This window comes from Galleria mellonella, unplaced genomic scaffold (genome assembly GCF_026898425.1).
Source record: "Galleria mellonella isolate WM207_F2 unplaced genomic scaffold, CSIRO_AGI_GalMel_v1 utg4535, whole genome shotgun sequence".
In the NCBI taxonomy this organism is placed as follows: Eukaryota; Metazoa; Arthropoda; class Insecta; order Lepidoptera; family Pyralidae; genus Galleria; species Galleria mellonella.
The window spans coordinates 280,619-306,704 of NW_026442101.1; the positions used below are offsets into that span (position 1 = coordinate 280,619).

At 37.1% G+C, this 26,086-nt stretch overlaps 3 protein-coding genes across 3 annotated transcripts in view; 2 read left to right on the forward strand and 1 right to left on the reverse strand.

Annotated features, from left to right (window-relative positions):
- LOC113514752 (ATP-binding cassette sub-family G member 1-like) overlaps positions 1–26,086 on the forward strand; it is a 289,243-nt gene that overhangs the window by 113,273 nt on the left and 149,884 nt on the right. The window lies entirely within an intron of this gene.
- The window catches only part of LOC113523368 (ATP-binding cassette sub-family G member 1-like), a 238,352-nt gene that overhangs the window by 62,382 nt on the left and 149,884 nt on the right, over positions 1–26,086 (forward strand).
- LOC113514878 (polypeptide N-acetylgalactosaminyltransferase 2-like) overlaps positions 1–26,086 on the reverse strand; it is a 137,098-nt gene that overhangs the window by 23,594 nt on the left and 87,418 nt on the right. The window contains exons 2-5 of the mRNA XM_052898608.1: positions 19,045–19,283; positions 10,366–10,464; positions 7,819–7,886; positions 6,398–6,585 (exon numbers count right to left, since the gene is read on the reverse strand). Coding sequence (XP_052754568.1) covers positions 6,398–6,585; positions 7,819–7,886; positions 10,366–10,464; positions 19,045–19,283 — 594 coding nt within the window. The remainder of the gene's footprint in view (positions 1–6,397; positions 6,586–7,818; positions 7,887–10,365; positions 10,465–19,044; positions 19,284–26,086) is intronic.

Genomic DNA, 26,086 nt, shown 5'->3' on the forward strand with positions numbered 1-26,086 from the left:
TACAAAAATCGATTGCTTGGGTACCTCTGTCTTCTTCGTGTTTCAACCGTGAAACAGTTGTGTTTGCATGGCTGTGTTTCGGTTTGAATGGTGGAATATGGCGTGAATTTATAAGATACAGAGGAATAACACCTGAGTCCTCAGGGATGGCAACGCATGGGGGGTATCATGGGCGAAACAGTATACTCTGTTATGTCTACTATACTATATATAGGTACTGCTCATGTCTATGGGCGACGGTTATCACTTTCCATCAGGTTTCTAGACTAGTAGACCACAATACTAACAATACCTTCTCCTGTGGCACTTTTCATTATTATTTTAGTAATAATACCTCGTAAACATTAGTCATTGCATTACAATGACCCTAGTAATTAAGGTTAATGAAGAGTAAGCTTAATGACAGAATGATCCCCACGAAATTGAATTACGTTCTATCATTTAGTCCATTCCCTGGCCCGGGGCCGTATGCGGAGTTCAATGTAGTGATTAGTGTCTGACATCTGACCACTATATTATTATAGTTCAGAGATGGAGCGTCGTAAATTAATTTACTAATGACAAATGATTAGAGAGTATTTGTGAAATTGCGTGCCAAAGAGATTGTGATACAGTCTGTTGTCTGTTAAGTTACAATATTTATTTATTTTAATAAATAAACAAAATAAACTAGATATTTAATTAGAATTATTTTGTTTAATTCCGCTACCATCATTACGTGTGTGACTGCCGAAACTCGAAGATTGACCACCACTATTATTACTAGAAGTTGTACAACCTTTCATATTAGCTATCAATCTCCGACTGTTATTTCGTCTACGCATGTTTTAAATAAACTAAACGTATCTTCAGGCAAATTATTAGATCGTTGCTCGGAGCCTAGCGATCTAATAATTCGGCTAACATTATTTGATTCTTATATTGTATATTATAACACTATTTATAGTAATAAATTAATAATTGAATTAAAAATTATTTTTGATAAAATATCTAGTTAAATTCTAAGAAATTTGAATGATATTTTTTTATATTTGTTTTATTTATTTATTTTATTATTAATTTATAATGCAGTTTAGTTATTTAGTTATCAGTATGCTAGAAAGCTGGCTGCTTTTTGTACATACCAGCTCGCCTTTTACATTGTTTATTTACAGAACACAATATGCCTAAAATGCTTTAATAAAAAATCGTACATATTCGATACACAAACCATGCAGCATTTATACAAATAATAATAATTAACATTTTGCTTCACGTATAACAGTGATGCTGTGAATTCTTTCTAATGCAAAAAAAAAAGAATAGTAAAATCGGATCAGAATAGGTGAAGATGATGTGTATCAATAAATGTATGTTTCACGTTACATACATACAAAATAGTCGAGCCGATAAGTTCTTCTTTTTTTATGTCATTTAAAATATACATATTTTGCCATAAATATCCGGATGACGCATAAGATGGTTTTTGTAACGCAGTTTTTAACTTTATAAAGTAAAACGGTTTTAATTCAAGAATTTTATTTGGCGTCAAATAAATTTTATTTTGTTTGCAGCATTTTTTTGCAATTTAGAATGGCAAACAAGCTGACGGCCTGTCTCATGGAAAATGGTAACCGTCGCAGTAGATATGAGCAGTACCATGGACATAACAGAGTATATACTGTTTCGCCCACGATATCTCCCTTGCGTTGCTATTCCTGAGGACTAAGTTGTTGTGCCTTTATACCCTGTAAATTCATTGCCATATCTCATCCTTCAAACCGAAACAGTCATGCAAATATAACTACTTCACGGTAAAAACACGAATGGGGCAGAGGTACCCAAGCAAACGACTTTTGAACGAAATCTCTCTCTAGCTAGATTTTTTTATAAAATTTCTTCAATTATATATGCTTGCAGAGTGAGAAGACATTTGGTTAGAGGAGGAAAATTTAATATTGTATACGTGAAAGTCAGTTTTTTGTTTGTTTATTACCTCTTGACACTTTAACTTTGCCAACTTAATCAGTCATTACAAAATTTAGGAAACACATTTTATTTGCAATAAAAGGATATTTATTGATATAGGTACTTTGGATTGCAGGTCAATTAACATTGTCGTTGAAGTAAAGCCTTAGCTGATGCCTTGTCATTGTCATAATAATCTCTCACGTCCGACGAGCGCCGGGTATAGCTGATAGCAGAGTAACCATTCGCTATCGCATACATAAAACAGTGTTATAATGAATTATTTCGTGCAAGGATATTTAATCGTACAGTCTGCATTTTTTTTTTTATATAAATTTGTTAGAGAATAGTGCCAGTAATATTTATATTAATTTATTAATATCTGAAAAGAATAAATAAATTTCAAGCAGACGTCAGTATCTTTATAAATATTCTTTTTATGTATATATTTTTCTAATTATATTTATATAGTTAATTTTTACTGTTCATCGATAAAAAGCAGTCAGGCTTTAGAGATGTTTTAAGAGGGACGCTGTTGCCCGTTCTTCTTGGCTGAAATTGTCTTTTGAATACGCCGGGGTGCGGCTAACGAAGAAAATGACTATTCAAATCTATTTTTATACTTGAATAAACAATATTTTTTCGTTTCTTTCTTTACGTTTGTTTTCATAACCGTAAAGTTACAAATCGATTTGGAAAATGATTTTTTTTTATCTGAAAGGATGCTCTTATGAATCGGTTCCATAGAAATTTTATTAAAATAGATTCAGTAGTTTAGTTTGTAAATCAAAATAACTTGTATTGCCATAACTGAAGCCAGTTTTATTTGTGGAATCACTTCTTAAAATATTTCTTAACGGGATAATAGCTGCCTTAATATATCCTAAATATGTTGTACTTAAAAGAAGTTGAGCAAAAAATGTACATTTACAAAATCAGCTGAGCAATTGTGAATAAACTTAGTGACACTATTTTTATATGTTAATACTTTTTTAATATTTTATACAACGTCCGAGAATGGCAAAGAAGCTGACGGCTATCGCATACCTGATGGAAAGTGGTCGAAGTCTGTACCTATCTTTAGCTTTTTTTTTTTTTTATAAATTTGTTAGAGAACTTAGTGCCAGTAATATTTATTTAATTTATTAATATCATGAATAGGCATGTGTTGCCATTCCTGACGTCAATCAGATGTTATTCCTCTATTTTTTCTTTATATTTATTTTATATAGTCCCATTTTTCAAACCGAAAGTATATATATATATATATATATATATATATATATATATATATATATATATATATATATATATATATATATTAATATATATTTAATATATATATAACTACACAGTATTATATGATCTGTGGGTTAAACTAATGTACGTTTATGTGTGTAAAGTAAATAATTTATTTCAACATTTATTTTCTAGTAAATGCCATTGAACTTTACCATTATGGTTTCATTCAGCTCTCCCTATATAGAAACACTTATTTATTTATGTTGCCAGTTATTATTATTATACTTGGCAACATAAATAGGTACATGTTTACAAATACGCGAGTCGGAACAACTAGCAACTTTTGCGTATTTTATGTTATATTACAGATGTTTGTAACACATTGGATGATGTTCTACATAAAATATGGTATTGAATGCACGAAATACAAAACACAAATGGGAAGTATTGATACAAATATAGTCTCAATAGACAGGAGATTGGTTTATTTTCAAATATACTCGCAGAGCCACATTCCGGAATGGCAAAATCTTTAATTACTATATTTTTGTATCAATAATTCCCTTTATGATAATGGACTATTGAGATATTGTGTATTATTTATTTATGTATCAATGTTTTAAGCATCAGGTATTTTTAAGATTAATATGATGAGTTATTTTGGAAATATATTCCATGGGATAAGAGCCTCTAAATAAAAAAGATAAAAAAAATGTTATATTACAGTTGTAATAAGATTTCTTTTCACATCAACTATATAAACATACAATTCCAATAGGAATTACCGAAACTCAGCTTAGTTAACGTTTGTTAAATGGATAAGAAATTAAAATATTATGTGTTAATATTTTAATTTTGTACGCCAAAACTGGTTGAATGTGTAGTGTATTTAACCAGTGTAGTATATTTGCATTTCCATCACATTTATTGTAAATAAATATTATGCCTTGCCTATATTATAAAGGTTAACCAATAAATAAAAATAACAAGAATAATATTTGACATTTTGTTGTAGTATTTACATATATATATATTATGCGTCTATACGGTACACTCAATCTCTGGTTATTTTTATAAACTGCATTTAAATCACATTTATCCTTATAATATTAGTCCTTATATAATGTTAATATTATATATATATATATATATATATATATATATATATATATATATATATATATATATATATATATATATATATATATATATATATATATATATATGTGTGTGTGTGTGTGTGTGTGTGTGTGTGTGTGTGTGTGTGTCTAGATCAATATATATATATGATAACGCGCCACCTACCTATTTATTCATTAATTTTTTTTACTCAAAGGTTGTCTGGAAGTTTTAATGCTTAGAGATAAAACCGCTTTCTGTATATATATATATATATATATATATATATATATATATATATATATATATATATATATATATATATATATATAAATACATATATATATATATATATATATATATTATATATTATATATTTATGGTTGATACGTTTGTGCTCATTTACATATGTCTAGATCTATTTTTTTAACTGCGGCTACCAATCCTATTTGCCACGCGTGGCAATTCTTTTTACCCCCCAAGGGGAGGGAGAGATATGATGGTGATGGCGATGAATGAAAACTAAAATTTAATCGCGACTATCATGCAATTAATGAATTTTCTTAAATCCATATTTTGATGTAATGATTGCCGGCTCATCCGTCATACTCGCGAACGAGTTCGATTACAGTGATGTGGTCTATTAAGTCTAATTATAGGTTAAATTAAACTCGTAAATTTCTACTTTTATTTGAAAAGAGCAACAGTAGTTTTTTTATGTTTTCTCTTCAATTGAAGCTTTTCTGATAGCGAGTAGGAATCAGCAAAAAATGCCCATTCAGAAGCGTTCAAAATTAAGTTTATTTGAAGAAATAATATACTGCCTTTAACAAAATCAGTTCACCTACTCGGAAACGGTAATAAAAATAACTTGACGTCTATTTCTAGCGGTATCATTACTTAATACGTTATAGTCGAAGAGCTGACATCGCATGTGTTAATATTCACATTAATGTATTTTGAATGACACGGTGAGTGACGGCTGCCTCCGGAGTAATATAGAAGAGTTATGATATAGAAACGTCATTAAATTACACCATTGATTATTATGTTAATCATGGTGGCGGAGTGATACATCATTACATAAGTTCCGAGAGCAATTCAAGAATGTTTGTTTATAATGAATAAGTGTTACTGGGGGGAAAGAGATTGTTAGTAATGGAGACTGAGAATCCCATTGCTAGCAATATACTCAACCAGGTCGACCTCCTCGCGGTTCCCCCTGGAAACTATCATGGTTAATTCCTGATGAATTCATCATGATGTGCTAACTGGCCTGTTTTCATTCTTATCAATCACCCTTCACTGGTGCTCCGCCAGCGTATCCTGTTAGCGCAGGCGGGGTTACCATTCCATTTTCACCCATCAAAAAAAAGTGTTACTATTCCATAGATATGACTATTTTAATGACAACTATAAATGAAAGTTGACAATTTTTGAGCGATAATAATAAATTATTATATGTATAACCAATATATTATGTACCACTGATAACATTACATTGTACATGAAAAATTTAAAAGGCGATAAATTTATTTGAATTTTGTTATGGAATTACTACATATGGTATGGTGATGACGTTGTAAAAATATAATAAGTGTTACTATTTCTTCTCATATTCAGGATATATTTATTTATTTATTTAATAAGGTTCACATACAACTTTTACATTTTACATGCAACGTAATAAAACAAAAAATAATTTTGCCTAATGTAAAAGTCATTTACAGGCGAACACCACATGCACTAGTATAATATATAATAAATTATTAACAATGACAATAAAATTATCTGAATAATAAGTAGATTAAGAACTTATGTCTAAGATTTTCCTTAATAAATTATATCTGCTGTTGATGGATCCAAAATTGATGTCAATTTGATCGCTGTGAGCATTCAGAATCCTACATAATCTGGGTACAGGCAGGATGTCGTGATGACCTCGAATGTGGATGCAGGTTGCCAATGACCAATTTTTGTAGCAGTTTATGAGGCAGGCTTATGTTTTTTTTATGATGATGGAATGGTAACCCCGGTAAGACTTTATAATGTGATTGTGTGACTTCTAAAAAAAGTGATAGAGACGTACCTCCTTGATTCTCTGCAGCAGAGGCTCCAGCCAGTGGACGTTGCACTCCACGTGCGAGTCCAAGAAGGTGAGTACTGGCGCGGTGGCCGCGTCCGCTCCTCTCACGCGGCTCCTCATCAGACCCTCGCGTTTGGAGTTCCTGATCACGCGTACTTTGCGAATAGCCCGCAGTGAAGCTCCATCTTCCGCTGATGGATATATTTTCTTTTTTATGATACTTGTAATGTCAAATAAGCTGACGGTCCACCTGAAGGAAAGTGGTATACGTCGCCTATAGACATGAACAGCGTGGTCATTGCCATTTTTGAGAATTATGATACTCTATCTCCGTACAGAGGTACCTATGTAGTCGTTTTCAATTGATCCATCGTGACAAATTCAGTAGGGATCGATTTCCATGGGGACTGCGTGGAGATTGATGAGATAGGGCTGTTATTATTAAATTCAAATATTTTTTATTCGAAAAGGCTTGTACACTCTCAAAAATTTTTTTTTATCTACTGCAGGGTTCAGAAAGTTATCAATCTGTTGAGAAGAGTCCGCAAGAAACTCATCATTGGTATTATGAATTCCCATTGGTAACAATCCCATCCCCTTATTCTGCTCATTTCATAATCTCGGTATCAGTGGGAAGAAAGACCTTGAAGCCGCGCCGCGACCAAATGAATATTTATAAACAATGGTTGGTAAATGACAAAAAATAGCTAGATACAGTTAGAAAGATTTCGTAAACATTTTTGTGTGTATGAGCGCTATGTCTTATTATCATTTGGTTTATAAACATACATAATATCAGTGTTTTATTTAAAAAAAGATACGTACATATAAAAAGCTACTAAACGAGGGTTATACAGCCTGTATTTTATTTTCATAGAAACCGTGTAAAGCCTGGTGGATAGCTAATACTATTAATATAATAAATACAGAAAACAATGTGACGATAAATAGATGGATGGATGTTATTTAAAAACTATTGAACAGATTTGGATGTAATTTGGTATACTATGGGTAGGTTATATCGTAACTTAACAAATAAGATATTTTATGTATGGATATACTTATTTTTATTTTGTTTAAAATGTATTTACATATAACAACACAATCAATAATATTACAAACATTTATAGACAGACAATAGTATGAACTAGATTGAGACCCAGACAGGCGTACACACAGCATGGTTAAAGCAGTCGGCAAACAATGTTAAATTATAAATTACATAAGCAGACACAGCTATGGGATACAGCTAGTTCTGTTTAAAAAAAAAAACTAATAAATAAATAGTTGGATCTAACAGTCATATATGTAAGAACAAAGCTTTTGGCTCGTAAGTTCTTTTAGCCTATTCTACAAAATGAGATGCATGCATATGTGTGCATAAATGAAGTTAATGTGCATACAGTTGGTGTGAATGCACTTACGATTGTCACTGTAGTCATCGACGAGGATTATTTCCTTGATGAGGTGCTCCGGACTTCTGTTCAGGACGCTGTACAACAACATACTAGTGTTATAATAGTTCCCAATACGGACTCAACTACAATAGATAGATAGATATATAATTTATTTGCATTACTTACAGCACACAAATTACAACATATACTAATATATATAAAAAGCGAAATAACATAAATTATTAAAAAAAATCATAAAGCCAAATACAATTTTTCGTATGTGCGTGTGCCATAACAATACAAAATGGCCACAACTCAGTTTATTGCTTTGCCCTCAAAAGAGCAAAGCACTGACATTCTGTTGCGGCCAAAGGGAATAGAGTAACGATAAAACAATACCACCAGACTATCCGTACAACAAATAGACAAATATACAGTAAACAGACAGATATGACAGCTTATCTAGCAGACAAATGGAACATAGAGGTAATTTGCTGGAATGTTTAACTTTTGCCTTTCAATTAAGAATTTTTGTAAATTTATTTTGAAACTGGACTTAGACAATAAATAAAACACCGGTCAGATGTGAGTTTAACTCACACGCCGAGGGTTCCGTACACTATATAAAACAACCTTTGTTGCATTTATAATACTCAATAGACATCTATTATAGTAATTGTTATTGGTAGGACAATTTGTAATTTCTTACTTTGGGTCATACTCGTAATTGTGGTTAAAAACTGGACCGCATCACTAAGTTTATTTGGGGAAGATTTTGATAGTTTCTCACAAATGGTGCTAGCTAATAATTATATACATACATACATACATACATATCTGTTACGCCTGTCTCCCATTAGGGTAGGCAGAAACAATGGAACGCCAAATGCTTCGAACCAAACAAACCTCTTTCGCTTCTTCCACATTCATCAATCTTTTCATACACGCTCGCCGGTTACGGGTACTTTCAATTTGGCCCTTCTTCAGCACGTCGCCTATTTGGTCAACATACGTCCGTCTAGGGCGGCCCCTACCGACATCTCCATTCATTCTTGCTCGATAAATCTCTTTCGTAATTCTTCTTTCATTCATCCTCTCCAAATGACCAAACCAACGCAAAATTCCTTTTTCAATTTTTGTCACTACATCGTCTATCAGTCCACACTTCTCTCTAATCACACTGTTTCTTACGTCTAATAATTATATGTGCCTTTATAAAGTGTGTCTATTTTGCAGAGTCAAATACTTGAATAAATCACTGAATAATAACACATATAGAACATACGACTTTAACTTCACACGTTATCGTGTAGATCTTATCAAAAACACAACGCAATAATATGTTATAATGTATAAAAAGCTTACATAAACAAAAGAAAGCACAAATTGCCTAACAATGCATTGTTACAGAATGGTATTTGTGGGATTGAACTGTAATGGGAGGCAGTGAAAGCGGCCGTGAGATGATACCTACACCTAGACATAGATATTTTGCGAAATATTTGAAAACTGGACCATGTAATAGGAGAACATGACATTGTTTATCTAATCGTTTTTAAGCGATACAAAAAGAAAAAGATTTTCAATTTGCCTGATATTTCTTTTTGCAGTATAATGTAGCTTATATATATATATATATATATATATATATATATATATATATATATATATATATATATATATATCGGGTCCACTTTTGTCAGCTAATTTGACATTTAATTAGCTCATATTTTTTATTAATATTCTATATACTTTTGCACACAAATTATTTTGACATATTTATATTTAAATATTTAATAAATACAATAAGTTTTTATGCATTAAAAAGATGCAAAAATTATAAGACAAAATAAATATTGCAGTTGTAATAGAATCACTCATAACTATTTTTTTTTTTTGTGAAATAATAGGGTATTTAACTCTTTAGACCTCAGGAATGTCGATGCTGGAGTGATACCATGGGCGTCGTCGAGTATTCTGTGACATCCAGAGTACTGTTCAAGTTTATGGTAAACGGTTGCCACTTTCTATCGGGTAGGCTGTATGCTTCTTTGCAATTTCAAGTTACATAGCAAAACCTATATATATGTATGTATGTGTTTAATGGGATAGAAATAGCATGAGAATTTAGACTTTTTTATCGTTATACACGGATGGAGTATCAGTGAGTGATGACAGGTGAAGATGCAGTCAAATCAGTTGGATCATCGTAACGAATTCGATTCTACAATTTACCACTGTTACAGGAAAGATTGCGTGAGGGTCGACTTGACGGGTATATAGCTATTAATGAGGCCGCTAGTCCTCGTTCCTAACAAAACCCTTCCCCCTTATTTATTGATGTAAGACAGGGGTTCCCAAACTTATTTTATCTATTTAATAAATTATTTTTTAGCGCCCCCATTTTTCACCTACTTAAAAATCGCTATTACTTCAACATCAATAAATCACCCAACCCCCCCCCCCCTCAAACCTCTATACAATGTTCCCATTTTTTTTCTGGGTCTCTTACCCACTTACTTTAGGTCTGCAGCGCCCACTTTGGAAAAGGCTGATACGAGTATAATCCAGTACCTGACAATCGTGCGCAGGAGTGTGGATCTCGCTTCGTTGTGGAATGTAATGATGACGCTCGTCTGCGGCAGATCTTCGTCGTATTTCTTCAGGCGGCACCTGAAACATATGCACCGTTATAACCTGTTTTAATTTTAACCGACTTGAAAAAGAAGGAGGTACTCGATTCGGTTGTATTTTCAATGTTTGTCACCTCATAACTCCGTCAATGGTGAACCGATTTGGAAAATTCTTTTTTTATCTGAAACGATATACTTACAGACTAGTCCTATAGAAATTTTATTAAAATCGGTTCAGTAGTTTAGTTTTTGAATTAAAATAACTGGTTTTGTCAGAATTAAAGGTGGGTTTTTTGTAAAATACAATCTTAAATATATTCAGAAATATACGACGTAAAAATATATTATTAAGGGGATTCATCTTTACCCTTACAGCAGAGTTTGAGGATTTACAAAGAGTATTTATAAACACGTATGTCTATTTGTATAAATATAATTATGTAAACAATAAAAAATAAGTAGTTAAAAAATAAACATTTATTCTTTACTAGCCATATCCCGCGGCTTCACACGCATGAATCAATATACAAAGTATCCTGTGGTACTAACATAGGACATAACTTATCTGTGTACCAAATTTTTTTCAATACCTTTTAGTAGTTTTCGCGTGAAAGAGTAATAAACATTCCTTTATACATCGTTACAAACTTTACCATGTTTATAATAAAAGGGCTAGTGTTTGATGCGTGCGGCTGGGAATTTTGATTATTGGAAATAATCAAGTTTAAAAATAACACATTTTCTTAACCATTTCAAATACTAACTCTCTTATTGAAAGGTAAACCTTTTATGACCCTATTTTAACTAATGAAGTGTTTTGTTTTTCTTTTGCGTTAATTTCTCACTTTAAAAGACAGTGACATGACACTCTAATAAGGGGGGGGGGGAAGGGATTGTTAGTAATGGAATCTAAGGGCCCCTTACTAGCAACCCTATCAGGTCGACCTCACCGTAGTCCTCCCCTGGAAACCATCGTACTGAATTCCAAGCATATTCATTACGATGGGCTAACTGACTTGCCTTTTCATTTTTACCTATCATCCCTCACTGGTGCCCTGCCAGTGGATACCGTTAACGCAGGCGGAGTTACCATTCCATTATCATTCAGTAATAAAAAACACTTTAATATGGAAAAATTGGGTTTATAGGACGTTTTGATTTTTATGAATCAAATGGGGGTAACCAAACATTTAATATTTTAAATACCTCCACTGAGCTATTAAGAGAGTAAGAGATAATGAACAAGCTTATTTTCACATTTATGGATTTAAGGATTTAAGGATTACTTTTGAACAATATACTGTTTATGACAAGATTGATGAATGTGGAAGAAGCGAAAGAGGTATGTTTGAATCGAAGCATTTGGCGTTCCATTGTTTCTGCCTACCCTAATGGGAGACAGGCGTGACAGATATGATGATGATGATGATGACTGTTTTTCCATCACTGCTATCTACATTACCTGAATTGCTTTTCTTCTTGACATCTATCATCTAGCCTTGATGAACACATAATTTACATGTAATGTAATGTAAATTGGACTCTCTTTTCCGCGCTTAGCCTCTAATTTGGGCCGTTGTGCGTATGAGTCGTGGCTAGTACAGCCAACCTAGCTCCGTCCAGAAGCACAGAAGCTTCCTGGGATCTTCACAGACCTCACGGAGCGACCTCACCGTTTCGAGGATTTCTAAACGTTAATGGGCCACAGCTTCACACTCCAGGATTACGTGAGCAGCCGTTTCTTCGGCGTCGAAACAGCCTCGACATAGAGGGCTGTCTGTGGCTCCTATTGTGTATAATGTTTGTTTAATGGAAAATGGCCCATTATTGTCCCTATCATTATTTTGAGGTTTTTCCTATCTGATGTTTTGATAGTCGCTGATTCAACGTAGGTACGGCCAATTTTGACTGTCTGCAATCAGTAGCCTGTATCCATCTTTGGTTTTGTATGTCAGCGGATCTTTGACGAATCATATTCGAAATTACGAGAACGGAAGAGGGACAAGTGGATACGGGCCTACCACCCTCGTTCCTGAACCTCTTCTAGCTAGTTCGTCTGCGGCATCGTTACCATAAGATCCACTTACATCATTTACATATTTTAAAGCATTTTTAGAATCTAATAAAAGATATTAACATAATAAAAATAAATCTTTAATATTTCAAAACACAATAGGAATGTGTTTTGAAAGGTAAGACACCTTGGATGATGTAAAGTAATCGATGACCATATCCGTGTCCATCCTTGAAAGTTAAATAATAACATTGCTATGAAATAAAAAAAAATATTCAATTTATATCGAGTCGTACCACTAGTTACAACACTTGACATTGACTGGTTTCGACAACATTACAAATGTGACGTTTTTCATAGCGAATGTATTTATTTTTATCATCAATAAATGAAAATGTATACAAAGTCATAACTGAGCCGACCATAAGCGTTGGTGTAAGGTTGCCAGGTGCGAATTTTGATTTTTACCTAAATGTCAAATATTTGTTCTTTAAATCGATACGATTTCCAGAATTTTAACTCTATCATTAACGTGTATCGTTTTTCAATACCTTTTGCCATGCGCCATAAAATGAAAGACGAAAAAAAAATCATTGTGTATTCTGTTTTTACTTTTCCCTCTCTTTCTTTTATCGTACTCGTATCTTGTTATATATCTTCAAACATATATTTTTAATTATGTACCTTATATACTTGTATATTCACAAAGTTTACAAATACTAAGGCTAATAATCAAAATTCCAAAAAAATATCCAAATTACTTTAAATTCATTTCACTCATCTCCAAAAATTTCTTCGAAAAAACAAATTTTCCAAAATTCCGCGATTAAAATATTTTTAGCCAAAATAGCGAAAAAGAAAAATACTCAATCAGGCAACACTGCTGATGTCTAATAGTACCTAATACTCGTACAAATAAAAAATTGATTAGTTAATTAAATGTTTAGATTTATTGGTAAATAATTTCTGCCCGCAATTTCGTGCGCGTGGATTTTGGATTAAGTTAGACCTTCAGGAACATATTACTTAACTATGAAAACTGCATTTAATTTGAAGTAGTAATTTTTATGTGCCGTAACACTGTTAACACTGTTTTGGCTTTTATTGCTATCATTATTAACAAGAGATCAATTCTTTTTAAATATCTTCTACGTCCAAACGTTGTCTAAGTTTATTACCATAGCAAGATTTTGTTTAAAAAGTATTACTGTGATAAATTTAACAAAATTTGGTTTTTATATCAGCTGTTAACTGCCCACCGCTGAACATAGGCGTCTACGATAAGAAACAACTCTAAATCCCCCATAAAATTTGGTTAGCGCCTCATTAATTTCTTTTTTCATAAAAAATTAAACTATTTATTAATTAATTTTACAATATGAATATAAATAATTATAAACTACAGAATATATTAAATAACTATATAATACTAATAACAATTACGACATGAATACATACACAGCAATACTTAAATAATGAATAATAATAATAATAAGAAAGTACGTACATATCGTGATACAATATCAATGACTGGATAATATTGTAACAGATCCTTAGACTATTTCTAAAGTGAAAGAAGTGTTGTCCTCCTCTCTCGTACTCGCTGTGCCCAACAGGGTACATAATTGAAATGTTATCTACTAATTATATTATGGAATGCAATAAGAAATAAATAAATAAATAAATTCTATTGGAATAGATTAAAGTGTTGATTATTGTGGTTATGAGTATTAATATACTGAATATATGAATAGACAAACAGACTTCTGGTTTGTATATGTATGTTTGACCGTGGACGTGGACTTTACGTAATGAACAGGTGTGTGGTGCGTGGCGAGTGACCTGCCTTGGGCTTGTTACAGAGCTTGTAGTTCGGACAGTGTCTTTTGCCCTAGCTTTGATACGGCTACTCCGTATCTGATATTCCGTATCAGATATCTGGTTTCTGATATTGAACAAAAATATTGATCTGATCGTCCCATTCGTGTTTCAACCGTGAAGCAGTTGTGTTTGCATGGCTGTGTTTCGGTTTGAAGGGCGGGATATGGCGTGAATTTACTGGGTACAGAGGAATAACATCTGACTACTCAGGAATGGCAACACATGGGGGTATCATGGGCGAAACAGTATACTCTGTTATGTTCATGGTACTGCTCATGTCTATAGGCGACGGTTACCACTTTCCACCAGGTGGGCCGTCAGCTTGTTTGCCATTCTAAGTTGCATAAAAAAAATGACTCGATTGGAATCGGAAAGTCTTAAATCGATTCATGGCAGAATTCAGGTTTAAATGAACAGTTTCACGAACTCATTCGAATGTTTAATATTTACTATGAAAAAAATATATGTCTTGACATCATCATCATCTTCCTACCCTTATCCCAATTATTATATGGAGTCGGCGTAATGTTTTTATTCATATTACAAAAAGAATTGGCTTATAGTTTTTCGACCGGTCGCCTGCCTGACGTCAACCTTCTTTGGGAAATATATGCCTTGACAATTATTAAAAAATGTCTATGCACTTATTATACCGATAGTTTAAAATGGGTATAATATTTTTCTCAGTTTTATTTTTAATGATCCATAGATCGATTATCTATTGGCAGCTTTTGGCGAATTCATCGATGTATTAGTTGAAAACCAGTACAACTCTTACTATTTTTCATCGTGCCTCCCACCAAACTGTTTATAATTACTCCTCTCCATCCAAAGGTTGCCTGCAAGAGATCGCTCTTAGCGATAAGATTACCCATTGTTTTCAAATTGTGATTATTTCTTGTAATTGTTTATATTTATAATAAGTTTACTATTGTAATCTTTTGGAGGAAACAATAAACAGTATCTATCTATCTTATTATATATTTAAATTATAAGCAATGGTGTAGTTAGATCCTATTACTAACAATCCCTTTCCCACCAACATTTGATAAAAGTTTTTCTTAATGGATGATAATGGAATGGTTACCCCACCTGCGTTATCGGTATACACTAGCAGGGCACCAGTGAGAGATGATAGGTGATGATGAAAAGGCAGGCCAGTTAGTCCATCGTGACGAACTCAACGATAAATTAGTTACGATGGTTTCCAGGGGAAACCGCGTGGAGGTTTTATAGGTGGTAGAGCCACGCTGTAATACCATATGGTATTGCAGCATGAATGGGCCGGCTCGACCGGGGAAGTACCACACCCTCACAGAATACCGACGCTAAGTGGCCGCACTTTTAGTGCGACCACATTCCGTATGGTGAGTGAGGGAGTCCGGAGGCCCATCCTATACCCATCCCCTTCCTTATCCTAAAATCCTCCCCCAACTCCGTCCCCCCATCTTTCAATACCATGGCAGTGGAATTTAAAAAAAATAACGTACCCCAGGGAGGTACCAGCAGCCATGTTGCTGGAGAATCCTCCCTCGAGCAACCACGCTCGGGCTGCCCTGCGTATTCTGGGGGGGCAAAATTCCGCTCTATGGGACCAAGGGCAAACAGAGCAAGACTTCTGCGGCATCCCCTTTGCTCAATGTGAGCCTCTGTAATATTAGGGGAATTCATTCAAACCTGAACGCTGTCCACCACCACCTAGAAACGGCGCGGCCGGCATTGCTCTTCCTCACGGAGACACAGATATCCCCTCCTAACGAAACATCATACCTGACCTACCCGGGGTATAAGCTTGAACATTGTTTTGTTTCGCGTGCCGGTGTATGTGCGTATGTCAGAGAGGATATCTGCTGTCGACGCCTTGGGACTCTTGAAGGTACGGACCTGTCCATTCTATGGCTGCGCGTAGATTGCAATGACCATCCCCGCATCTATGCGTGCCTATACAGGTCCCACAGCGGTAACACTGAAACCGACCAACTAATTGAGCACGTCCAAATGGCTACAGATTCCCTGCTTGAGCAGATTCCTTCCGCTGAAGTCGTGATTGTTGGCGACTTTAATGCCCACCATGCCGAATGGCTTGGTTCGCGTACAACCGACTATGCGGGAAGATCTGTTCATGACTTTGCTTTGGCTTATGGTCTGACACAGCTTGTTTCCTCGCCTACGCGAATCCCTGATGTGTTGGACCATTCACCTTCACTGCTGGACCTTCTGCTGACCACCCACCCAGACAACTATGTGATCTCCGTCGAAGCCCCGCTTGGATCGTCGGATCACTGTTTGGTGCGGAGCGAAGTGCCTCTTACGAGTCCGACTCCACCTCGTTCTACGGGTAGACGTCGCATTTGGCACTACAGGTCGGCAGATTGGGATGAGATGCGGATTTTTTTCGCATCTTACCCATGGAGGCAGGTTTGCTTCACACTGGATGATCCCGACGCCATTGCCGATTCCATTGCTGATGTGGTGCTTCAGGGAATGGAATTATTTATTCCTAACTCTGTGGTGCCCGTCGGCGGGAAATCCCAGCCCTGGTATGGAGCCTCCTGTAGAACAGCATCTCGTCTGAAACAGGAGTGCTTCCTAACCTGGGCTAAAGGTGTGGCGTCGCGAGATCCTAACACCAGTGCTCTTAAAAAGAAGTATAACTCTGCCTCTAGGTCTTTCAAAAGAGTTATAGCCACAGCGAAGTCAGAGCATATTAGTAGAATTGGCAAGAGACTGGCTAGTTTGCCCTCTGGGATTCGAGCTTTCTGGTCTCTTGCCAAAGCTGCACAAGGGAATTTCTGTAAGTCATCTTTTCCACCTTTGCGCAGGGAGGATGACTCGTTGGCCCAGAACGCTAAAGAAAAGGCCGATCTTCTTGGATCCATCTTTGCGTCAAACTCGACATTGGATGACGGGGAGAAACCACCACCGACCATCACGTGTTGTAGGAGCTCTATGCCTGACATTAAATTCACGCATAGCTCAGTGCGTAGAGCACTTTTCTCTCTCGAAATCCATAAGTCGAGTGGGCCTGATGGTATTCCTCCAATTGTGCTTAGGACGTGCGCACCAGAGTTGGCTCCGGTTCTTACGCGTCTTTTTCGGCTTAGCTACTCATCGGGCATAGTCCCAAAGTTTTGGAAGACTGCTCTGGTGCATCCGATCCCTAAAAAGGGAGATCGCTCAGATCCAGCTAACTATAGGCCCATAGCTATCACTTCCTTATTCTCGAAGGTTATGGAATCCATCATTAACCGTCAACTGCTCCGGTACCTAGAAGAGCACCGGCTGATCTGTGATCGCCAGTATGGCTTTCGACAGGGACGTTCGGCCGGTGATCTTTTAGCTTACTTAACACACCGATGGGCAGTGGCAATCGAGAGTAAGGGAGAGGCCTTAGCAGTTAGTCTGGATATTGCGAAGGCCTTTGATCGGGTGTGGCATAGAGCGCTGCTTTCAAAGCTACCTTCATTTGGGTTGCCTGCGAGACTGTGCATTTGGGTCGCCAGTTTTCTCAAGGAACGTAGCATTAAGGTCGTAGTCGACGGTGCATGCTCTGATTTAAAACCTTTGAATGCTGGTGTCCCGCAAGGCTGTGTACTATCTCCGACTCTGTTTCTTCTGCATATCAATGATATGTTACAGATAAGTAATATTCATTGCTATGCGGACGACAGTACAGGAGATACATTATATACCGGTCATGCAAAGATCTCGCGGGCACATACCGATGAGTGCCGGAATAGACTTGTGTCTGAAATCGAAACTTCACTCCATCAAGTTTCGATCTGGGGTGAACAAAATCTTGTCCAATTTAACCCAAAAAAGACACAAGTCTGCGCGTTTACCGCAAAAAAGACGCCGTTTGTCGTATCTCCTCACTTTCAGGGCACTTCCCTTGATAAAAAGTCAAGTCTAGGAATTCTGGGCGTTGATATATCTTGCGACGTCCAGTTTTGCGGTCATCTGGAGGAGAAGGCTAAGATAGCTTCCAAAAAGTTAGGAGTGCTCAATAGGGTGAGACGATATTTCATGCCAGAACACCGCCTGAAATTATATAAAGCCCAAGTCAGGCCGCATATGGAATACTGTTCTCACCTGTGGGCAGGAGCGCCACAGTACCAACTCCTTCCGTTAGACCGCATTCAAAGTCGGGCGGCTCGAATTATCGATAGTCAACGCCTTACTGTCCGACTTGACCCATTGAAACTGCGCAGAGATGTTGCGTCTCTGTGCATCTTCTACCGAATTTATCATGGGGAGTGTTCTGAGGAATTGTTCGGATTGATACCTGCTGCTGATTTTCACCACCGTACAACCCGCCACAAACTAAAGTTTCATCCCAATCATCTGGACGAGTGGCGGTCTTCCACCGTGCGTTTTTCAAGGCACTTTCTTCCACGCACAACCATTCTTTGGAATCAACTTCCAGCAGCAGTATTTCCGAACCGATACGACAACATAACCTTCAAGAAAAGAGTATATTCCTTTTTAAAAGGCCGGCAGCACACCTGCAATGCCGCTGGTGTTGTGGGTGATCATGGGCGGCGGTAGTCACTTACCATCAGGTGAGCCGCATGCTCGTTTGCCCCCTGTGTTGTAAAAAAAAAAAAAAAAAAAAAAAAGGTCGACCTGATAAGGTATCTTGCTAGCAATGAGGACCAACCTCCCCATTACTAACAATCCCTTCCCCTCTAGTAAGAACTAGTTATTTAAACATCTGTAACTTACATGGCATTCCTGGTGTCAGGTATAGCTCTGTTACTATGTAACGTATCTGACGCAGCCTGGTTGAATCGGTTCCTCATGTAAGGGTCCGCGTCCTTAGCCCCTCCAGCCACGTAGCCCCCCTCGTCGAAGTACGTCCGCCCCGTGCTGCCCGTCCCATACGCGTCCTCCGGAGACGCTGAGCTGCTCTCCACTTCTTCTTCTGGGTGCTGCTTGATTAGTCGGAGAGCTATGTTTTCTTCCTGCAACAATTTGAATAATTTTTTTTCTTAATGTTATAATATGAAATCATTATCATCATCAACATAGTCATTATCCGTCCGCTGCTGAACATAGGCCTTCCTCATTGACCGTCATTAAAGAACGGTATTGAGCCACCTGCATGCACTGACTCCCTGTAATGCACTAAATTTGAAATGACTTTAAAATATTATAAAAGTTCAGGGTCCTTCAAAAGGGGGTAAAGAGGTTTCTTCAGGGTCGGCGACGCACGCGTAATACCTCTGGTATTGCAGGTGTTCATAGGCTACGGTAACCACTTACCATCAGGTGGGCCGTATGCTTGTTTGCCACCATAGTGGTATAAAAAAAATTCAAAAAAGATAACATGAAAAGTATATCTGTTTAAAATATCACCAAAGCCTAACTGCGGTTGCCAACCCGCCTGCCAAACGTGGCAACTACTGTTAAAACTTCCCTTTATAGGAAAGTCCTATGTCCAGCTGTGGACGGTTAACGGTAGATATAATAATAAAAAAAAAACTACGAACTAATTTACTTCTTTAGCAATTAAATTTAACTTGGACTTTAATTATAATTCTTTTTCTTAGCTCTATTGTTGTTCTGGTAATTGTATAGCAATTTGAACGCAAAGAAAATTACTCTGTGTGAATAGGAAGCCAATTAAATCGAGCTATCATATTTGTAGTTTTTTCGATTAAATTTTTAACTCGCCACTTGGTAGGGACGTATTCATTTGCATTCTTTAGTATTCAGACCGTATTCAAATTAATTTTCCAAAGCTTTATTATGTTCGTGATAGTAATAACCTGGCTGAATAATTACTTTTGTCTAGAAAATTTTACGTCTACAAGTTATAGAACGAAACTATTGATTTTTTTTTATTATTATTTTAAATGTGGGTATGTTATAAAGGTTTTTGAGTGATTCAAAAGAGTAATTTTCAACCGATTTCTAAAAGAAGGGGTTACTAATTCTTGTTGAATTTTTTTAGATTTTTTTTTTATACAACTTAGAATGGCAAACAAGCTGACGGCCCACCTGATGGAAAGTGGTAACCGTCGCCTATAGGCATGTGCAGTACCATGTACATAACGTGCGTTGCCATTCCTGAGGACTCAGGTGTTATTCCTCTGTACCCAGTAAATTCACGCCATATCCCACCCTTCAAACCGAAACGCAGCCATGCAAACACAACTGGTTCACGGTTGAAACACGTATGGGACAGAGGTACCCAAGCAATCGACTTTTGTACAAAGTCTCCCTCTAGTAATATATATATATATATAATATGTATTTTAAAGTTGTTGACGTCAAAGAGGGTTGACGGGCAGGTGGCCGGTCGTAAAACTAAAAACCAAATCTTTTTGTAATATGGATAAAACCATATTACGCCGACCCCAAATGATTGGGATAAGGGTAGGAAGATGATGATTATGTATTTTAAAGTTGTTAGCATAATTTACAGCGATTAATATACATTGATGATATAATTGACCATTGATATTGATTATTAATGACTGCGATTTGCATTACAAACACGCGTCGGAACGCTGAGTATTATCAATAATAGTATTGGCATTCTATTCACAAAGCAAACAAAGAACCTCAACATTCACCAGTTCAGTGTAATTCATTTTAACTCAATGAATAATGATTATTTATTCACTTATTTAATGCGAAGCCTTCGGTTCATTAAAACAGAGTCAGGACAGGGCAGTCGACTTGGTAAATTGGGGGAAAGGGATTGTTAGTAATGGAGACTGAGAATCCCATTACTAGCAATATACCCAACCAGGTTGACCTCCTCGCGGTTCCCCTGGAAACTATCATGGTTAATTCCTGATGAATTCATCATGATGGGCTAACTGGCCTGTTTTCATTCTCATCTATCACCTTTCACTGGTGCTCCGCCAGCGTATCCCGTTAGCGCAAGCGTGGTTGCCACACCATTTTCACTCATCAAAAAAAAAAAAGACTTGGTAAATTAATTTATCAATACAATGGTTTTTTTTTTTTTTTTTTTTTACAACACAGGGGGCAAACGAGCATGCGGCTCACCTGATGGTAAGTGACTACCGCCGCCCATGATCACCCACAACACCAGCGGCATTGCAGGTGTGCTGCCGGCCTTTTAAAAAGGAATATACTCTTTTCTTGAAGGTTATGTTGTCGTATCGGTTCGGAAATACTGCTGCTGGAAGTTGATTCCAAAGAATGGTTGTGCGTGGAAGAAAGTGCCTTGAAAAACGCACGGTGGAAGACCGCCACTCGTCCAGATGATTGGGATGAAACTTTAGTTTGTGGCGGGTTGTACGGTGGTGAAAATCAGCAGCAGGTATCAATCCGAACAATTCCTCAGAACACTCCCCATGATAAATTCGGTAGAAGATGCACAGAGATGCAACATCTCTGCGCAGTTTCAGTGGATCAAGTCGGACAGTAAGGCGTTGACTATCGATAATTCGAGTCGCCCGACTCTGAATGCGGTCTAACGGAAGGAGTTGGTACTGTGGCGCTCCTGCCCACAGGTGAGAACAGTATTCCATATGCGGCCTGACTTGGGCTTTATATAATTTCAGGCGGTGTTCTGGCATGAAATATCGTCTCACCCTATTGAGCACTCCTAACTTTTTGGAAGCTATCTTAGCCTTCTCCTCCAGATGACCGCAAAACTGGACGTCGCAAGATATATCAACGCCCAGAATTCCTAGACTCGACTTTTTATCAAGGGAAGTGCCCTGAAAGTGAGGAGATACGACAAACGGCGTCTTTTTTGCGGTAAACGCGCAGACTTGTGTCTTTTTGGGGTTAAATTGGACAAGATTTTGTTCACCCCAGATCGAAACTTGATGGAGTGAAGTTTCGATTTCAGACACAAGTCTATTCCGGCACTCATCGGTATGTGCCCGCGAGATCTTTGCATGACCGGTATAAATGTATCTCCTGTACTGTCGTCTGCATAGCAATGAATATTACTTATCTGTAACATATCATTGATATGCAGAAGAAACAGAGTCGGAGATAGTACACAGCCTTGCGGGACACCAGCATTCAAAGGTTTTAAATCAGAGCATGCTCCGTCGACTACGACCTTAATGCTACGTTCCTTGAGAAAACTGGCGACCCAAATGCACAGTCTCGCAGGCAACCCAAATGAAGGTAGCTTTGAAAGCAGCGCTCTATGCCACACCCGATCAAAGGCCTTCGCGATATCCAGACTAACTGCTAAGGCCTCTCCCTTACTCTCGATTGCCACTGCCCATCGGTGTGTTAAGTAAGCTAAAAGATCACCGGCCGAACGTCCCTGTCGAAAGCCGTACTGGCGATCACAGATCAGCCGGTGCTCTTCTAGGTACCGGAGCAGTTGACGGTTAATGATGGATTCCATAACCTTCGAGAATAAGGAAGTGATAGCTATGGGCCTATAGTTAGCTGGATCTGAGCGATCTCCCTTTTTAGGGATCGGATGCACCAGAGCAGTCTTCCAAAACTTTGGGACTATGCCCGATGAGTAGCTAAGCCGAAAAAGACGCGTAAGAACCGGAGCCAACTCTGGTGCGCACGTCCTAAGCACAATTGGAGGAATACCATCGGGCCCACTCGACTTATGGATTTCGAGGGAGAAAAGTGCTCTACGCACTGAGCTATGCGTGAATTTAATGTCAGGCATAGAGCTCCTACAACACGTGATGGTCGGTGGTGATTTCTCCCCGTCATCCAATGTCGAGTTTGACGCAAAGATGGATCCAAGAAGATCGGCCTTTTCCTTAGCGTTCTGGGCCAACGAGTCATCCTCCCTGCGCAATGGTGGAAAAGATGACTTACAGAAATTCCCTTGTGCAGCTTTGGCAAGAGACCAGAAAGCTCGAGTTTCAGAGGGCAAACTAGCCAATCTCTTGCCAATTCTACTAATATGCTCTGACTTCGCTGTGGCTATAACTCTTTTGAAAGACCTAGAGGCAGAGTTATACTTCTTTTTAAGAGCACTGGTGTTAGGATCTCGCGACGCCACACCTTTAGCCCAGGCTAGGAAGCACTCCTGTTTCAGACGAGATGCTGTTCTACAAGAGGCTCCATACCAGGGCTGGGATTTCCCGCCGACGGGCACCACAGAGTTAGGAATAAATAATTCCATTCCCTGAAGCACCACATCAGCAATGGAATCGGCAATGGCGTCGGGATCATCCAGTGTGAAGCAAACCTGCCTCCATGGGTAAGATGCGAAAAAAATCCGCATCTCATCCCAGTCTGCTGACCTGTAGTGCCAAACACGACGTCTACCCGTGGAACGTGGTGGAATCGGACTCATGAGAGGCACCTCGCTCCGCACCAGACTGTGTGTTTTATATTTAAGTATAACTTTTTATTCAAAATGGTGTATTTTATGTTAAAACTTTTGAGGATAGAAGTGTAATGTTTTTGCGCCAATTCAGAACCTATGATTTTTGATTTTGTAATATTTATCAAAATTAAAAATTGAATTATTAGTGAGTACCAAATAATTAATTAATTGTTAATTAAGAAGAAAAGAATAAAAGAGGCAAAATGCTGGGCCACCTTATACGACATGACGATTTTTTTAAGAGCATAGTAGAAGGAAAGATAGAGGGCAAAAGAGGAAGAGGAAGACCGAGGAATAACTACATGGGACAGATAAAGGAAACACTAGGCGTCATGTCGTATAGGGAAATAAAGGATAGATATGGGATAGAGCTGGCTGGAGGAAGATGCATGAATTAGTTGCACCGACAAGAGGAAACTCTTAAATGAAAAGAAAGACTAAATATTTATCAAAAATTATTTTTTGCGAGTAGTTGCCAGGTTTAGCAGATAGGTCGACAATCGCAGTTAGGTTTTAGTGATGTTTTAAGAGGGATGTTACTGCCTATCTGTAAACCATTAAGTTTTCTTAGTCGCCTTTTACCCGAGGGAGAGGAAGGTCCATTCTATGCTGAGAACGCAGTGCAATATTTTAAATTCTGTTAATATAATAAATGTGAAATTTTTTCAAGATGTTTGGACGCCTATATATTTGTTACTCAATTACGCCTAAATAGATTCGAATTAAATCTAATACACAGGTAGATACATCTTCATATCAGCCTTTTAACTGCCCACTGCTGAACATAAGCCTTCCCCTTTGGGAGTTTTGCCAATGGTTACCACGCTCGGCAGGCAGACTGACAACTGCAGTTAGGCTTTGGAAATGTTTTAAGAGGAACGCTGCTGTATGAAAGTCGATTGCTTGCGTACTTCTGTCCCATTCGTGTTATAACCGTGAAGCAGTTGTGTTTGCATGGCTGTGTTTCGGTTTGAAGGGTTTTGAAGAAATTTACTGGGTACAGAGGAATAACACCTGAGTCCTCGGGAATGGCAACGCATGTGGCGTATCATGGGCGAAACAGTATACTCTGTTATGTCCATGGTACTGCTCATGTCTATAGGTGACAGTTATTACTTTCCATCAGGTGGGCTGTCAGCTTGTTTGCCACTCTAAGTTGTATAAAAAAAAAACACCCACTGGAAAGGAAGTGGTGGCTCATTCTATGCCGGAACCACACGGCGCACAGGTAGGTTATGTTCTAATAACACAACACATTAATACTTCTTACTGATTACCGCAGGCAAAGGCGCGTCGTACAGTTGTTAATAAAAGCAATAATTTGAGTACAAGAGAATATTGCTAATGCGACATGCCTATTTCTTAGTAGCTATATTGCCATATTAGTGGAAGTGGAAGGCGATAGTCGGCTCATTTGTGTATAGGCGATCACCTAAAATATTATGGTAATCACGTTAGACTATCATCTTCGAAATCATCGCTGATTTTAATCAGTTGAAGCAACCTTGACACACTAGTGTAAATTATTTACGAATTTAATATGTAATTATGGAAATAGGGATATGGTTTTTGCCATTTTGTCAGGTGTTTAGTAATTATTTATAAATGTTTTTTTATGATAACATTAGTTTTATCAATGGACTTTAAAACAAGATTCTCAATGGGACAGTATATTATTACAAGCCAATTTTAATTATTCTTTCTTTAACTTATAAGTTATAATATAATTAGAGATGGGCAATCCACCTGGGTGGGTTTAAAGTCTGGTGGGTAAAAACCGGGTGTTTTGGGTTTATTGGGTTTAAACCCCATAAACACCCAAATTTTTGGGTGTTTATGATTTTGTACTTCATCATCGTCATCTCAGCCGCAAGACGTCCACTATACTGGACATAGACAATATTATTATGCAGCCTACAGAATAAAAAACTTTTAATTTGATTTTGAGTTTATTAAGAAAGAGATGAAAGTAAAATGTAAAACTACAGTCAATCACTGTCAGATTCAGAGTTATTACAAGCGATGAATTGTATAGGTTCGATAGGCTCTATTTCGTCTAAACTGTTATGTTCATTTACTTGCTCAATGAAAGCTTCTAAGGTATTTTCTTCATTAAACTGAATGTCCTCGCATTCAGCTTTATGTTTAAGATTCCAGTTATAACAAATGAATGAAATTTTTTTCAGTTCTTTCAGTTGTAAGTCGATTTCTTTTGTTATTATGTATGTAGCCTTGGATACTAAAGGAACGCTCAGTGGCTGCCGAAGTACAGGGAGCTGATAGAATACGAATCGCTACTTTGCTTAACTCAGTGGAACCACAAATACCTTTCCACCATATTAGGGGCTCAATGCTATCTAATGAGCTCCATACAAATCCTCTGGCCCAAAAGTTTTCTTTAGCTTTATAACACGCCAAATCTGCCATTACATTTGACAAACTTAAGTGTTGGCTTAAATT